We start from the raw sequence: 16936 nt of genomic DNA on the forward strand, positions 1-16936 counted from the left end.
GGTAGCCCTTACCTTAATATATTGCAGCCATCTTCCAAAAAGACGGGGCACCCCTTCATTGGCGCCCCGATGTTCGTCGATACAGAATTTCCGCGTCGCTGGCTTTGGTGTAGTGGCGAAGAGGATGTGGCTCTGTTCCCTTGGTCCCCCTCCCCCCCCCCCCCCAGGTCTCTTGATGTTACACCTCGTGGCTCTTGCCTCTGGAGAGGCCAGGAAGGACCATGTTTACATATTTAGAGTTGCAGGAGCACTGTAACAGCTCAGAGAACGCATCCATGCTGCTATGATTACCACTGACAGGATGTTGCTACTTAAATTACGAAACGAACCTGACTACCGCTTGGACGTGTGACCAGAAGAGCACTCACAAAACAACTGTAGAGGGCAAAATACAAAGTTGGTGAGCTTATAGTTATGTTCGGGCATCAGTCATATTTGTACATGTAATACTTCGAAAATACAGAGCTATGAAAACGAATGAATGGTTTATAGTAGCCCAGTTATAGCTTGTGTAAAGTTTTTCAAATTTCAGGACAATCTCTACGATTGCAGCAACGCATCTTACATCCCCGCATGTGAAGACTGGCCATATTCTTTATACAGAAGCTACTCCTGCACAATAATGTCAGCTCACAGTGGGTAGCTGCATGCAGTGAAACAATCACATGATTTGTTTGCCCGTCGTGATTTGCGCAAGAACTGTCGTAACAAATATTAACGTGCAGATATTTTGTTTGAAACGGAAAAGCGTAAAGATCATATAGACCATCGCGCGGTGTATGAACTGTAATCAGATGACTGAAAGACTGTAAGAGAGCCGACAAAACAGATTTATCCCCTCTGGAATGTTTGCCGGTAGCGACAGATCCTCTTCCGTGGACTTCAACATGTTCGTGGTACACCAGAAAGAATGTACAGGTAGCTTCGATCATTTACACCTTACACGTAGATAGCTGCCACTGGAAGGTTATCCAGCCGTATGCAACTGGATGCTGAGTTTCTACTGGAAGCGCTCGTAAGTTCCCTCAGATTGTAGTTACGTTTGTGGAAAATTGATTTTTACAGTCGTTAGTAACAAAAGCTACTCGAATCGACGGCAGTGTTGATTGAAGACATAATGAAAAGTTACAATATATGTAACTGGTTCCCGAAAGTGAAAGAATTATCCAGTAATTGTAGAATTATAAAAGCAGTTATATTAAGAAATTATTTCGAAAATTTCTTATGAAAAGAAAAGATGTAAATCGTATAAAAACCTTTTTAAACTAATAAATCGTAAGTAATTTGTCGCAAATTTTGCTCTATTACTTCACTTGCCGATTAATATTTCGAAAATTAATTTTATTTAACTGTGAATTTCTTTCTGAAAACGTAGCAGACGGCACAGGGTCGTATTTTATAACTGACGGGAGATATTATGAAGGACCGTGGTTCTGCAACCACGAGCGACACAGCTTTGAAACCGTCGTGTAGGTCACAGAAGTCGTATATCTGCTATAAGAACAGAATACCTATGGGCTCAGACTTGAGGAATGAAGGCAGTAACTGTGAGCCTGTGTGATGTAAGACTGTAGGCCGTTTTATGTCTGCTAACCAGGCAGGTCTGCAGGTCGCGAATGCAGTACGAGTAGCGTCGGTCGTTTGCAGTGAAGGAAAATCCAGTGCGTCCGCCGCTACACCCGTCATACGAAGACTTACATATGTCGACGTTACTACACCAACTGACGATATGATTGTGAATTTTGTATCGGATAAACTGTTGTTCACTCGTGTGTAACACGAGTAGCGGTATTCTCAACGACGTAACATTGTAGGCATCGAGTACACGACAGTTGAGCGTCAAGGAGCGGCGCATACAAAACTAGTTGTTCTCCCTGCGCTGCAAGAGGGACAAGAGAACGCGGCGAGTAGCACGCCAACACTTAAGACGGCGAAACGTGAAGCTGTCGAGCGAGTACGGTGGTAACAGAGAAACACTACAGGGCGGGTCGGAAGACTGGGCAATGCCGTGCAGTCAGCGACATTCGGGCAGCTGTCGGGTGTAGACCAACAGCACGGCTGGGGGTGTGCGGGAGAGCGGTGGCGCAACTGGAACGCGCGTTTCATTTGTCCCGGGATAACTCTCATATTCTGTTTCTGCTGGCCGAGTATTTGCAAACTAGCGATCAAAACAGTCCACAGACTGCAGAGGAAGAGCAGAATGACCGAGCTGTCTGACAACCACGGGAACGGTGAACACATCGTAGCAATAGGACGGATCGCCACGCGTGTGATTGAACTTTTTGGGTGGACAGCCAATCTCACCAAAGACATTCTTCCCGTGCCCGTAGAGCCGTTTTTCAGAGCCGGAAATTGGTGGCCCATTGAGAGTAGAGGTGTCACGGTGTAAAGAACAGAGTGCAGAATCGGACAGAAGCGCGATTACGTGGGGGAAATTTGGGTTGTGCCACGTCAGCCTTCTCGGCTAGCATCAGTGGTTTTGGTAACGTCGTAGGCACGGCAGTATAGGGCTCGAGACAGTGGGAAACAGACTGCCCGGATAACAGTAAAACCGACGGTAAAATTTGTCAAAGTAAAAGAATCTGATGCTGCAAACGAGATGTCTCGTCGCGTGTTTGAGATTCTGAACGGACGCCAGGCACCACCGTGGTGCCAAAGTTGCACTCTACACGAAGTCGTTTCCACGCTAGGAAATCAAAGTAGACAGGTCACCGAGTGATGGCGGCGGATGGAAGAGCATCTTTTCGGGGAAAAGAATACCACGTCCGGTCGCAGCCTCAGTTGGGACCGGTGTCCGGCTGTCACGTACAGAGGGGCGCAGGGACTCTGGGAGCAGAGGAAGCGGAGGACGGCGGGCCATCAGCTGCCCGGCGGCTGCGCCGTGGGCCCGGGGTCGGCGCCGGCGCCGGCGCCCAGGAGGCGCTGCTGGCGCAGCTGGAAGTCGCGGATGGCGGCGAAGACCTCGTCCTCGGCGGCGCGCAGGTCGCGCTTCATGTCCTCGGAGAAGGGGTCGAAGGCGTCGGCGGCGGCGCGCCGGCGGCGCCGGTAGATGCCCTCGCGGCGCACCACGGTGCAGGCGAGCTGCTGCGCCGAGACGGCGGCGTCGGCGCGCAGGAAGCGCAGCAGGCGCAGCAGGTGGGCGCGCAGCGCGGGCGCGTCGGCCGCCGCCAGGGCCTCGTAGCGCGCCACCAGCAGCTCGCCCGGGAAGTTGCGCAGCCAGTCCAGGTTCAGCGCCCGCCACTTGGCCACCATCGACCGCACGAACGACTCCCAGTCTGTGCGGACAACGAAAGAGTGTGGTGTGCAGTCGGGCGAACGAAACAGCTGCAGCGGAGAAGAGAACTAGTTACGAAATTTTACTTATTGTGCGTATACAGTAAATTGGTAGGTGATTTAGGGTATACAGGGTGCGATTTCCTGTCGGGAAGGTCGCAGTTCGTAGTAATAGACGGCAAATCGTCGAGTAAAACTGAAGTGATATCAAGTGTTCCCCAGGAAAGCGCCCTGGGACCTCTGCCGTTCCTGATCTATACAGGGTGGAAACATTCCTCACACACAAAGAAAGAAAATATGTTATGTAGACATGTGTCCGGAAACGCTTACTTTCCATGTTAGAGCTCATTTTATTACTTCTCTTCAAATCACATTAATCGTGGAATGGAAACACACAGCAACAGAACGTACCAGCGTGACTTCAAACACTTTGTTACAGGAAATGTTCAAAATGTCGTCCGTTAGCGAGGATACATGCATCCACCCTCCGTCGTATGGAATCCTGATCGCTGATGCAGCCCTGAAGAATGGCGTATTGTATCACATCCGTCCACGATACGAGCACGAAGAGTCTCTTCATTTGGTACCGGGGTTGCGTAGACAAGAGCTTTCAAATGCCCCCATAAATGAAAGTCAAGAGGGTTGAGGTCAGGAGAGCGTGGAGACCATGCAATTGGTCCGCCGCTACCAATCCATCGGTCACCGAATCTGTTGTTGAGAATCGTACGAACACTTCGACTGAAATGTGCAGGAGCTCCATCGTGCATGAACCACATGTTGTGTCGTACTTGTAAAGGCATATGTTCTAGCAGCACAGGTAGAGTATCCCGTATGAAATCGTGATAACGTGCTCCATTCGGCGTAGGTGGAAGAACATGGGGCCGAATCAAGACATCACCAACAATGTCTGCCCAAACGTTCACAGAAAATTTGTGTTAATGACGTGATTGCACAATTGCGTGCGGATTCTCGTCTGCCCACACATGTTGATTGTGAAAATTTGCAATTTGATCACGTTGGAATGAAGCCTCATCCGTAAAGAGAACATTTGCACTGAAATGAGGATTGACACGTTGTTGGATGAACCATTCGCAGAAGTGTACCCGTGGAGGCCAATCAGCTGCTGATAGTGCCTGCACACGCTGTACATGGTACGTAAACAACTGGTTCTCCCGTAGCACTCTACATACAGTGACGTGGTCAACGTTACCTTGTACAGCAGCAACTTATCTGACGCTGACATTAGGGTTATCGTCAAGTGCACGAAGAATTTCCTCGTCCATTGCAGGTGTCCTCGTCGTTCTAGGTCTTCCCCAGTCGCGAGTCATAGGCTGGAATGTTCCGTGCTCCCTAAGACGCCGATCAATTGCTTCTAACGTCTTCCTGTCGGGACACCTTCGTTCTGGAAATCTGTCTCGATACAAACGTACCGCGCCACGGCTATTGCCCCGTGCTAATCCATACATCAAATGGGCATCTGCCAACTCCGCATCTGTAAACATTGCACTGACTGCAAAACCACGTTTGTGATGAACACTAACCTGTTGATGCTACGTACTGATGTGCTTGATGCTAGTACTGTAGAGCAATGAGTCGCATGTCAACACAAGCACCGAAGTCAACATTACCTTCCTTCAATCGGGCCAACTGGCTTTGAATCGAGGAAGTACAGTATATACTGACGAAACTAAAAAGAGCTCTAACGTGGAAATTAAGTGTTTCCGGACACATGTCCACATGACATCTTTTCTTTATTAGTGTGTGAGGAATGTTTCCTGAAAGTTTGGCCGTACCTTTTTGCAACAACCTGTATAAATGACCTGGGTGACAATCTTAGCAGTTCTCTTAGGTTGTTCGCAGATGATGCTGTAATTTACCGTCTAGTAAGGTCATCCGAAGACCAGTATTAGTTGCAAAGCGATTTAGAAAAGATTGCTGTACGGTGTGGCAGGTGCAGTTGACGCTAAATAACGAAAAGTGTGAGGTGATCCACACAAGTTCCAAAAGAAATCCGTTGGAATTCGATTACTCGATAAGTAGTACAATTCTCGAGGCTGTCAATTCAACTAAATACCTGGGTGTTAAAGTTACGTACAACTTAAGTAGGAAAGACCACATAGATAATATTGTGGGGAAGGCGAGCCAAAGGTTGCGTTTCATTGGCAGGACACTTGGAAGATGCAACAAGTCCGCTAAAGACACAGCTTACACTACACTCGTTCGTCCTCTGTTAGAATATTGCTGCGCAGTGTGGGATCCTTACCAGGTGGGATTGACGGAGGACATCGAAAGGGTGCAAAAAAAGGACAGCTCGTTTTGTATTATCACGTAACAGGGGAGAGAGTGTGGCAAATATGATACGCGAGTTGGGATGGAAGTAGTTAAAGCAAAGACGTTTTTTGTCGCGGCGAGATCTATTTACGAAATTTCAGTCACCAAATTTCTCTTTCGAATGCGAAAATATTTTGTTAACCCAACCTACATAGATAGGAATGATCATCGAAATAAAATAAGAGAAATCAGAGCTCGAACAGAAAAGTTTAGGTATTCGTTTTTCCCGCGCGCTGTTCGGGAGTGGAATGGTGGAGAGATAGTATGATTGTGGTTCGATGAACCCTCTGCCAAGCACTTAAATGTGAATTGCAGAGTAATCATGTAGATGTAGATGTAGATGTAGAAATGCAGGGCACGAGTTGCCGACCCTGACTGCAACAGCTGCTTTTAACACCGGTGGGCACACAATCGTACTGAGCCAACAATCACCACCCAACCACAATAGAAACAGACTTAAGAATGCTAAAACCCAGCCACAGCCTATACAGCAAAATGACCAGTGAGGAAAACTTCCATATGCAGAAGGCAATAGCAGAAGGAAAACAGGTCTCAAACGAATACACTACACTCTGCAAGGGCACACTATTTAACACATTAAAGGAACTTTACTAACAAAAACAGCAAAAACAGGTAAAGTCTACACACACGCACACGCACGTATGCAACACACACACGCGCACATACAGATACACACACACACACACACACACACACACACACACACACACACACACACACACGAAAAATAGATACAGTAAAATCTGCAAAGACGCACTATTTACATATAAAAGACAACACACACAGCTAAGAAGCACACAGAAAACACACACACACACACACACACAAAGATAAACTCTAAATAAAATTCAAATTTGGCGCCGAACTCTCTGGTGAACAAATGAACACTGACTGGACTGGGACACATAACAAACGACAATCACACTGTGTTCTGGTGTAGTGAAAAGTGTTTTCCTACGTTATTTGTGGGAAATACTTGTTATAGTTACATATGCATCACAGCATCTCAGCATGATGCGGAGAATGGAACTGCTTGCCACACGAAAACGTAAGTAAATACGAAAATAGCCGCGAAAACATCGCGAAAAACTAAATTACATTCTAGAAGATAGGTTAACTCCCAACAAGAACTTTTTCTCGACAACATCGTTTGGTTGCAGATGGCAAGCTACCTGTAATAATTAACACAAAAGTGATCCAGAAAATTCATGCTCACCAAATGTAAAGGTATTTACAAAAAGAAACGATCTGTTGTTTGAACTAAAAATTCACATAATTTTATAATCATTTAACAAAAATGCTCACATTACAGAATAAATAAAAACGAAAACCCACTGATGGTGGCACAGTGGTGCCTAAACATGATTGGGTACTGAGAAAAGCGGTGTTTTGCGTGACTGGCGGACCTCATATCCAAAAATTTTAACTGCAAACACGCCCAATACAAGGAGCTGCAAATCAAAAAGATGGGTACTGAGCTCGACTGACACATGTCGATCGGTACGTCATCACGCACTGCTGCGGCTCTGTGCCGACTGGCGGTGTTGCAGCCAGTCTCCCACCTCAGTTTGCCAACGCCTCACCCGACGTTTCCAGACATTTGAAAAAACTGCTGCCCAGGGCAACAGGCGGGCACCCTCCGTATCGGTCTCGCCTCATCGTGTTCCGTGGTAAAGTGACGCAGGTCTCGAACGTACGTCACAGCCACCAGCCTTAACACGTCAGAGGCGTGACGGCTGCGGTCCATGTTAGCGGTTACGCTAACCTCGGGTAACCAGTGACGTCGCGTCAGGGGCTGAGCCCATATGACGATGACGAAAGCAGTCCTCGTAATATGTAATTAATATGTGTTCTGTATCCTTGAAGGTAACATAAAATTAATATGTCAGCATTGTTTTATGGAAGTATACAATGTATAAAAGTATAATACTGCATATACACGAAATCAGTCTAAGGACTAGGACATGTGATAAACTATCGTGAAACAGAAAGTAGAACTTTGCTGTGGTATACAATACAGAGCCAAGTAGTAGGAAATGATGTAATTATTGGAAGAATGTACTATATGTGTCTATCAGCAGATATCACCATTGTAAATACTTTACTAAATGTGTGTGTCAATAATATGCTAAAAACATAATAATAGAGCGCAGCACATTTGCAGGGCACACACATAGTACTATATAAACTTTCCTGCACATCGCATGAACACATGAGTACGATACGCTCACACCTTTCGTGCTATCGTACCTTTTATGGGGAAAGGAAACCCGTTACTTTCTATATTCCTCTATATAGCTCTGGATCTCTAACTCTCTCTTTCCCGTAACCACTAGATATCTACCTCGATATTTCAATCCTCACTTTATATCGAAAGAATTTTTGTCTTTACTCTTCTTTGCACGACTTCTATCCATCTATCGGTATATACACTCCTGGAAATGGAAAAAAGAACACATTGACACCGGTGTGTCAGACCCACCATACTTGCTCCGGACACTGCGAGAGGGCTGTACAAGCAATGAACACACGCACGGCACAGCGGACACACCAGGAACCGCGGTGTTGGCCGTCGAATGGCGCTAGCTGCGCAGCATTTGTGCACCGCAGCCGTCAGTGTCAGCCAGTTTGCCGTGGCATACGGATCTCCATCGCAGTCTTTAACACTGGTAGCATGCCCCGACAGCGTGGACGTGAACCGTATGTGCAGTTGACGGACTTTGAGCGAGGGCGTATAGTGGGCATGCGGGAGGCCGGGTGGACGTACCGCCGAACTGCTCAACACGTGGGGCGTGAGGTCTCCACAGTACATCGATGTTGTCGCCAGTGGTCGGCGGAAGGTGCACCTGCCCGTCGACCTGGGACCGGACCGCAGCGACGCACGGATGCACGCCAAGACCGTAGGATCCTACGCAGTGCCGTAGGGGACCGCACCGCCACTTCCCAGCAAATTAGGGACACTGTTGCTCCTGGGGTATCGGCGAGGACCATTCGCAACCGTCTCCATGAAGCTGGGCTACGGTCCCGCACACCGTTAGGCCGTCTTCCGCTCACGACCCAACATCGTGCAGCCCGCCTCCAGTGGTGTCGCGACAGGCGTGAATGGAGGGACGAATGGAGACGTGTCGTCTTCAGCGATGAGAGTCGCTTCTGCCTTGGTGCCAATGATGGTCGTATGCGTGTTTGGCGCCGTGCAGGTGAGCGCCACAATCAGGACTGCATACGACCGAGGCACACAGGGCCAACACCCGGCATCATGGTGTGGGGAGCGATCTCCTACACTGGCCGTACACCACTGGTGATCGTCGAGGGGACACTGAATAGTGCAGGTACATCCAAATCGTCATCGAACCCATCGTTCTACCATTCCTAGACCGGCAAGGGAACTTGCTGTTCCAACAGGACAATGCACGTCCGCATGTATCCCGTGCCATCCAACGTGCTCTAGAAGGTGTAAGTCAACTATCCTGGCCAGCAAGATCTCCGGATCTGTCCCCCATTGAGCATGTTTGGGACTGGATGAAGCGTCGTCTCACGCGGTCTGCACGTCCAGCACGAACGCTGGTCCAACTGAGGCGCCAGGTGGAAATGGCATGGCAAGCCGTTCCACAGGACTACATCCAGCATCTCTACGATCGTCTCCATGGGAGAATAGCAGCCTGCATTGCTGCGAAAGGTGGATATACACTGTACTAGTGCCGACATTGTGCATGCTCTGTTGCCTGTGTCTATGTGCCTGTGGTTCTGTCAGTGTGATCATGTGATGTATCTGACCCCAGGAATGTGTCAATAAAGTTTCCCCTTCCTGGGACAATGAATTCACGGTGTTCTTATTTCAATTTCCAGGAGTGTATCTTCCTCCTCCTTCAAAATTTACAATTTTTTTACAATTTTTTTTATTTTTAATGCAATATCGATTTTAATTCAATATGTTCTTTTTTTCTTGTTTTCATACATTTGTTAAAAGTTTATTAACTTCGTAATACTTTTGCAAAGTAACACTAAACCACGTATGCAGCATGTGATAACGAAGATCTGGTGCGCCTCCTCGTGGCTAGCGACGGGAAACGGTGCAGTCACTCGCAAACAAAATATTTGTGAGCGGCTGCAACGGCTAAGAGACCATGACTTGCTGCATGTATACTGAATTCAGTAACCTAACAACTCACCTTAGTTGTCAAGGCGATGGGTTTCACATGTGATTAAATGAAAAAAAAAGTCTGGCAACGTTCGTTATCCTCGGAGCCTCCAAACGCGGGCACGTCCACCGTGACGCTGTAGGGACTGGAGTAAAATGACTAACATTGTCACGGGTTTTAAGGTCAGAACTTAATTTTTTCGCCGTTATACCTTAAATCTTATCACCACCCCTTGTATACTGGCAGCTGGTGGCTAAAGGCACTGCTCTTCCGTGCATAATTCTTCTGACTCTCGCATTCTGATGCCTGTATGTAGAGATCGGTAGTAGATCGTATGATTACGTTTCGGTGCGAAAATTAACTGACGACAGCCAGTGATGAGACGAAAATAGTTCAGACTCCTCTCAGGATATTCAAGGCTCAGGATTTCAGTAAATTCCGTAAATTCCTCCAGGCGCTTGTTCGAATGGTTCTTTACAAGACCGCAGCTGATTTGCTGCATGTATGTTGCCTGTGGCAAGGGGGTGGGGGGGGGGGGCAGACTTCTGGTACCACTCTCTTCGCTCTGCCCCAGTCTCCCCCTCCCTCCTTTATCCATTTGGTGCGCGAAGTCACGCCTGTCAATAACAATTCGTATTTCTCTGAGACTTCTTGGAACCTATACTCTTTGAATTGCAACGGTAAACCTCTCCGTGTTGCACAGCTCCTCACCTCTTTTAAACATCTCTCGAGATTTTAACTACGACATGTGAGTACATTTACCAATCAGCTGTACACGCCAAGAAAACGCTGATGGTTACTGCACAAACAGCTCTATCTGTGACCATGAAACACGATCCAGACTGGACTTCATTTACAAAGAGAGACTAGATTTACATAAAACTCAAAACATGATTTTTTTACCCAGCAATAAAACTACAATAAATTGCGAAGGATATTAAAGAGTTTACTGAAACGAACTTATTTAAAAGGACAGTTAAAAAGTACCTGATAAGTAGGACGAGGAGGAAATTAGTGTTTAACGTCCCGTCGACAACGAGGTCATTAGAGACGGAGCAAAAGCTCGGATAAGGGAATGATGGGGAACGAAATATGCCGTCCCTTTTGGAAGGAACCATCCCGACATCCGCCTGAAGAGATTTAGGGAAATCACGGGAAACCTAAATCAGGATGGCCGAACGCAGGATTGAACCGTCGTCTCCCGAATGCGAGTCCAGGGTGCTAACCACTGCGCCACGCCACTCGGCACTTGTTAAGTGATACAGTTCAACCACTAAAGGTTTACTTAGATAACGCACAGTATTTTTTGCTGAAAAACGTAAAAAGTAAATGATAATAAAGATAATATTAGTAACATTTCATGCAACAGACTAATATTATGTATTTTTTCTGAAAAACCTTACTCCAAAAGCTGTGTAATGTGTAGTATTGTCCGCAGCTCAGGGTCTTGTGGTTAGCAGCACCATCTCAGTCTCCCGGGTTCGATTCCTGACCAAGCCCAATATTTTCTTCTCTCGGTGACTAGCTGCCTGTGTTCTCCACCGACACCGTCATTTCATTTACTGACACCTGACTCTCTTTCACAGCCCAACATCTCACTCACTCTGAAGGGACGCAGACACTGTTTTTCATGTTAGTAAAGGGGAACACAAACTGGAAACCATACATCGTCGCCGTGCTCCAGATGTACGCCGATACTGCGTGTAATATTACAATATTAAATAATGCGTGTATAATTTGCGTTGTGTGTGTGTGTGTGTGTGTGTGTGTGTGTGTGTGTGTGCAGAGACTGGAAGTGAGAAAAGAATTAAGAATGTACCAATAGCCTTTTCCTTTATTAAATAACTTCTTTCCAAAACAGTATGATATAATAGGGATGAACCGAACGATGTGGTACTGTTTTAAACACACTGGCCTTGTATTCGGGAGCGTGGAGGCTCCAGTCTTCATTCACCCACCCTGATTTAGGTTTTACGTCGTTTCCCTAATTTACTACAGGCAAATACTAGGATGTTTTCTATTATGACGCCACGAATGAAACCACGGATGAACAAAGCTTCGACTGCCTCTACGTCTACTATTAGGATCAGCCACTACAGTTTGACATGGGAGTCTCAGTTACACGAGGCACCCCTCTTTGGTCGCCCCCCCCCCCCAAAGCGTTGCCGTCATTCTTACATTGTCAGCCGTCCTAGACTGACAAGCACTACTCAAGAATCGGTCGAAAGAGTGTTTTGCAAGCCACTCTTTCCGCGAATGAACTACATTTTGCTCAGGACGTTTGCAATGAAAGTCAATCTGGCATCTGTTATTCTTACATAAAGATTTATATGATTATTCCATATTTGTCCCACAGGACGGACTCTCATGGAATTCTTCACTGAGGTGACAATACTCGTGGGACAGCGATATACGCATACACAGATGGTGGTAGTATCGTGTACACAAGATAGAAAATGGCAGCGCATTGGCGAACCTGTCATTCGTACTCAGGTGATTCATGTGAAAAGGTTTCTACTTGATTGCGGCTGCACGACGGGAGCTGACAGACACTTAACGCGGAATGGTAGTTCCAGCCAGAGGAATGGGACACTCCATTTCGGAAATCGTTAGGGAATTCAATATTCCGCGATCCACAGTACCTAGAGTGTGCCGAGGGAACCAAATTTCGGGAATTACCTCTCACTACTGACAACGCAGTGGCCAACGGCCTTCGCTTAACGGCGGAGAGCAGCGGCGTTTCCGTAGAGTTGTCACTGCTAATAGACAAGCAACACTGTGTGAATATCCGCAGAAATCAATGTGGGATGTACGAGCAACGTATCCGTTAGGACAATGCAGCGAAATTTGGCGTCAATGGGTTACAGAAACAGACGACCGATGCGAGTGCCTTTGCTGACAGCACGAGATCGCCTGCAGCGCATCTGCTGGGCTCGCAACCATATCGGTGGGACTCTGGACGACTGGAAAACCGTGGTCCGGTCAGGTGAGTCCCAGTTCCATTTGGTATGAGGTAATGGTAGAGTTCGCGTGTGGTGCGAACGCCACGGAGCAAGGACCGAAGTTATCAACAAGGCCATGTGCGAGCTTGTGGTGACTCAGCAACGGCGTGGGCTGACTTCACGTGAAGCTTGTGGTGACTCAGCAACGGTGTGGGCTGACTTCACGTGAAGCTTGTGGTGACTCAGCAACGGTGTGGGCTGACTTCACGTGAAGCTTGTGGTGACTCAGCAACGGTGTGGGCTGACTTCACGTGAAGCTTGTGGTGACTCAGCAACGGTGTGGGCTGACTTCACGTGAAGCTTGTGGTGACTCAGCAACGGTGTGGGCTGACTTCACGTGAAGCTTGTGGTGACTCAGCAACGGTGTGGGCTGACTTCACGTGAAGCTTGTGGTGACTCAGCAACGGTGTGGGCTGACTTCACGTGAAGCTTGTGGTGACTCAGCAACGGTGTGGGCTGACTTCACATGAAGCTTGTGGTGACTCAGCAACGGTGTGGGCTGACTTCACGTGAAGCTTGTGGTGACTCAGCAACGGTGTGGGCTGACTTCACGTGAAGCTTGTGGTGACTCAGCAACGGTGTGGGCTGACTTCACGTGGAATGGATCCCGTCCTCTCCATGTTCGGTTCCTTGGAGACCATTTGAAGCCATTCATGGGCTTCATGTTCCCAAACAACGATGGGATTTTTATGGATGACAACGTGCCATGTCACCAGGCCACAAGTGTCCGGGATTAGTTTGAAAGCCGGCCACTGTAGCCGAGAGGTTATAGGTGCTTCGTCCGGAACCGCACTACTGCTACGGTCGCAGGTTCGAATCTTGCCTCGGGCATTGATGTGTGTGATGTCAAATGGTTCAAATGTCTCTGAGCACTATGGGACTTAACTTCTGAGGTCATCAGTCCCCTAGAACTTGGAACTACTTAAACCTAACTAAACTAAGGACATCACACACATCCATGTCCGAGGCAGGATTCGAACCTGCGACCGTAGCAGCAGCGCGGTTCCAGACTGAAATGCCTAGAACCGCTCGGCCACTCCAGCCGTCTGTGTGATGTCCTTAGGTTAGTTAGGTGTACGTAGTTCTAAATCTAGGGGACTGGTGACCTCAGACGTTAAGTCCCATACTGCTTAGAGCCATTTGAACTATTTTTGTTAGTTTGAAGAACATTCTGGAGAGTTCGAGCGAATAATTTGGCTACCCAGATTACCCGACGCGAATGAAATTTATGGGGGCATAATCTAGAGGTGAGCTCGTGCACAAAATTTTGCACTGGGAACACTTTCGCATTTATGGACGGCTATAGAGGTAGCATGGGTGAGTATTTCTCCAGGAGACTTCCAGCGGCTTATTGAGTCCATGCCACGTCGAGTCGCTGCACTGGGCCGTGCAGCACGATGTCAGGAGGTCTCCCACGACGTCTGACAACACAGTGTTCGATTGCTATTGTTTGTAGCGATTTTCCGCCAGCACTGTAAGCTAGCTTATTCTGGCTTTGCACAGTTCCTGTCCGTAAGAGCATGTTCATCAACGCACACTCTGAAGACGACTGGAAGTTACACACTGGATTATTTGCTGTACGTGGTGAAGACTAGAGCCCTCGTAGCACTTCTTCGGCATAACCCAAGGCTGTTTTTGCATCCTTAGCTTCGCTTCCATAAGAAGGACGTGTGGATTTTCATGTATTAAGGACTTAAGAATCCTGAAGACAGCATTTTGTCCACTGAGCGACAGTGCAGGGCTGCATCTAATGCCTTCCGAAAGTCAAAGGAGGTGGCATCGACCAGGAAAGCGTTATCTGAGTCCTTCGGCCTCGTGGAGAAACAGAGCACGCCGAATCTTACGAGATCATTGTTGATCGGAATCTACGTCAATTCGTATAAAACAGACTTTTTTCTCAAAAGCACCGTAATATGTGAGAATATACGACGTTCCCTAATTCCACAAGAGATTGACGCCAGTGATATAAGCCTATAGCTGCGTGCATCTGTTAGACTACCCATCCTGAAAATTGTAGTGACCTGCGACTTTTCCCAGATGCTCGGAAGTCTGCAATGCACCAGCGACTTCCAGTAAACTTCTGCTTAAGGGAGAACGATTCCTTTCGCGTAGCTTTTACACAATGTGGCAGACATTTGCTAAGATCGAGTTGGGTTCCACCTAGCGTAGTCGCTTTGCTACTCCGCGATGAGGTAGGTGAGTGTCTGACGGCGCGGCGGAGGCGGGTGAGCAGTGGGCGTGACAGAGCAGACTGGCCGAAGCAGTGGCAGCGCCGGCACAAGAGCACGTCACGTGGGGGTCGGCGTTTCGAATCCCCCCTCCTGTCATCTAGGGTCAGCTCCCTCGTCGCTTCCCTAAACCAGTTAAGGCATATGTCGGGACGGTTCCTTTCAAAAGGATAATTCCTCACACATCGATCCCCATTACCAGTTCGTCCCTGGTGACCTGGATACAGACGGTAATCTTCCTCCCTCCTTGCTTCCCTGTAGTGACCGCGACGTACGCGGGACGCTGCTACGTCTGACCTCGGCGCTGCCCTGCATTGTAACAGCGCGCCGCCTGTGTGCAGAGGCCCGGGGAATCTCGGGCCACGGTCGACTTGCACGGCGGCCGGTCGCAGCCGCCTTTCACCAATGCTGGACTCGAATGCTGTTGACCTTTTGGTTTGGCTTATATGCGTAGCCTCTTATTTCAATATATTCAAGGCAGTCCGCCGTAATGATTAAGGTAACTCGTGACAATGCAACCATTAAGGCGTTTCGAGATGTGCCCCACTAGCTTGCACACCCACGCCCATACCTTCTTAAACTCCTCATACGGGCGTTAAACCAAACAATGTGATAGCCTGCTACACATCCCTAACTTCTGCCACTTGCTTTCTAGCTTGTGTGTAGCACACTGGCAGTGTCCTCTGATCTCCCTCCTGTCATCTCTTGTCAAACAGAACTAGCTCTTTATTCTCTCAGTGATGAGTGCTACCGACATAGGATCTCAAATTAATTTCATATTTCTAGATTTCCAAGAGGGAAGAGGCTTCATACAACATTTCGTGCCTATGGAATATTGTCTCAGTGGTGTGACTGCGTTCGGGATTTCCCGTCACAAAGATTACATTTCGCAGTGACTGACGGCGAGTCATTGAGTAAAACACAAGTGATATTTGTCGTTCCCACAGGGAGTTGTTGGAGGCCCTCTACTGTTTGTAATCTAGTGCTGAAAGGAATCCGTTGAAATTCAGTTACACGATAAATCACCCTGCTCTCATACTCTTATGACCAGGGCATATTCCAGGAGGTTAATGCAAAACTCACACTACAGACGCCTATTGGAATGCTCACCAGAGCCGGTCAGGGTGGCCGAGCGGTTCTAGGCGCTACAGTCTGGAACCGCGCGACCGCTACGGTCGCAGGTTCGAATCCTGCCTCGGGCATGGATGTGTGTGATGTCCTTAGGTTAGGTAGGTTCAATTAGTTCTAAGTTCTAGGGCACTGGTGACCTCAGAAGTTAAGTCCCATACTCCTCAGAGCCATTTGAACCATTTGAACTGCTCACCAGTCCGCTGATCTATCACTAACGCAACACGTCCGGGGTGCGAAGAGAAGACGAATGCCACCTCCAGACATCAGTCTTCACGAAGCGCGTGTAAGATTCTCCAACGTGCTGTTCGGAGGATGTTTGTTTCCCTGCCATAACTAATATAAGACTTTAATTACGTCTGTGAGGAGCCACACTCATACTGATGTTAGTAACGGTCATCTGTTTCGAATGCAATAAAAGTTTAAAAATTCAACACCCGATATTTGGCTAATATCTCCGCAACTTCGATAAGTATGGGCCTCATGCTTCATTTTGTAACACTTTTCTGTTTCCGTCAGGGTGCACAGTGTCCATAAAATTCTGCTATCATTTCAAAAAATCATTGCTTGCAAACTATTACAGACAGAGCATCGTGGTTTGTTGTAATGTGCACAACAGCTTACAAACTTTCCTGTTTACCTGTTGTGCTAGTACACACATCAAAAAAAGTTTTACATCACCTCGGTTCCGATAGTTCCGGAAACTGTACAGAAAATTGGAAAAGATATCAACATAAACATCATTTCCGCCCTTTTTATTCCTAGGCCTAATGAAAAACACACATTGCATGTTGTAATACCATATACCGAGACC

At 47.6% G+C, this 16936-nt stretch overlaps 1 protein-coding gene across 1 annotated transcript in view; it reads right to left on the reverse strand.

The window, feature by feature from the left end:
• Positions 1 to 2859: 2859 nt before the first annotated feature.
• Positions 2860 to 16936, reverse strand: part of LOC126100684 (WSCD family member AAEL009094-like) — a 125342-nt gene continuing 111265 nt past the window's right edge. Inside the window, exon 6 of the mRNA XM_049911301.1 lies at positions 2860 to 3275. Coding sequence (XP_049767258.1) covers positions 2860 to 3275 — 416 coding nt within the window. The remainder of the gene's footprint in view (positions 3276 to 16936) is intronic.

Source organism: Schistocerca cancellata, chromosome 9 (assembly GCF_023864275.1).
Source record: "Schistocerca cancellata isolate TAMUIC-IGC-003103 chromosome 9, iqSchCanc2.1, whole genome shotgun sequence".
Classification (NCBI taxonomy): domain Eukaryota; kingdom Metazoa; phylum Arthropoda; class Insecta; order Orthoptera; family Acrididae; genus Schistocerca; species Schistocerca cancellata.